This window comes from Priapulus caudatus, unplaced genomic scaffold (assembly GCF_000485595.1).
Source record: "Priapulus caudatus unplaced genomic scaffold, Priapulus_caudatus-5.0.1 Scaffold763, whole genome shotgun sequence".
Taxonomy (NCBI): Eukaryota; Metazoa; Priapulida; class Priapulimorpha; order Priapulimorphida; family Priapulidae; genus Priapulus; species Priapulus caudatus.
Genome location: NW_014577824.1, coordinates 8387 through 9007, shown reverse-complemented (window position 1 = coordinate 9007; position 621 = coordinate 8387). Strand labels below are relative to the sequence as shown.

Genomic DNA, 621 nt, shown 5'->3' with positions numbered 1-621 from the left:
AGTGTGTGTGTGTGTGTGTGTGTGTGTGTGTGTGTGTGTGTGTGTGTGTGTGTGCATTCGTGTGGACGTGCGCGCGCGCGCGAGTGTGTGTGTGTGTGTGTGTGTGTGTGTGTGTGTGTGTGTGTGTGTGTGTGTGTGTGTGTGCATTAGTGTGGACGTGCGCGCGCGCGAGCGTGTGTGTGTGTGTATGTGTTATGTGTGACACCCATACTGCAAGACAGCATACCCATACCCATACTGCATGAATCTGGAAAGAGCCTCTCCTACCTTTTTGAACTCCATTAGCACTTTTCTGTTGATATCCAGTTTATGATTCGTCTCTCTCACCGCTACCAGCTTTGCCTAATAGAAACATATACGTCTTACGAGTATAGACAGATGAGGTAATACTCCGATACTTCACGCAAAATGAATTATCATTCAATTCATGTATTATCAACCTATACAATCAAACTATCAAACTAATCTACCTTATCAAACTATATATTCAAACCCTAACCCTAACCAGCTAACATCGCCGTGTGTGTAGGGTGACATGGCTATAACCAGCTAACATCGCCGTGTTTGTAGGGTGACATGGCTATAACCAGCTAACATCGCCGTGTGTGTAGGGTGTCATGG

At 45.7% G+C, this 621-nt stretch overlaps 1 protein-coding gene across 1 annotated transcript in view; it reads right to left on the bottom strand.

Moving 5' to 3' along the window:
• Positions 1–621, bottom strand: part of LOC106813380 (atrial natriuretic peptide receptor 2-like) — a gene marked incomplete at its 5' end in the record, with an annotated part of 20875 nt that overhangs the window by 16522 nt on the left and 3732 nt on the right. Inside the window, one exon of the mRNA XM_014817515.1 lies at positions 268–342. Within this exon, the coding sequence (XP_014673001.1) occupies positions 268–342 (75 nt within the window). The remainder of the gene's footprint in view (positions 1–267; positions 343–621) is intronic.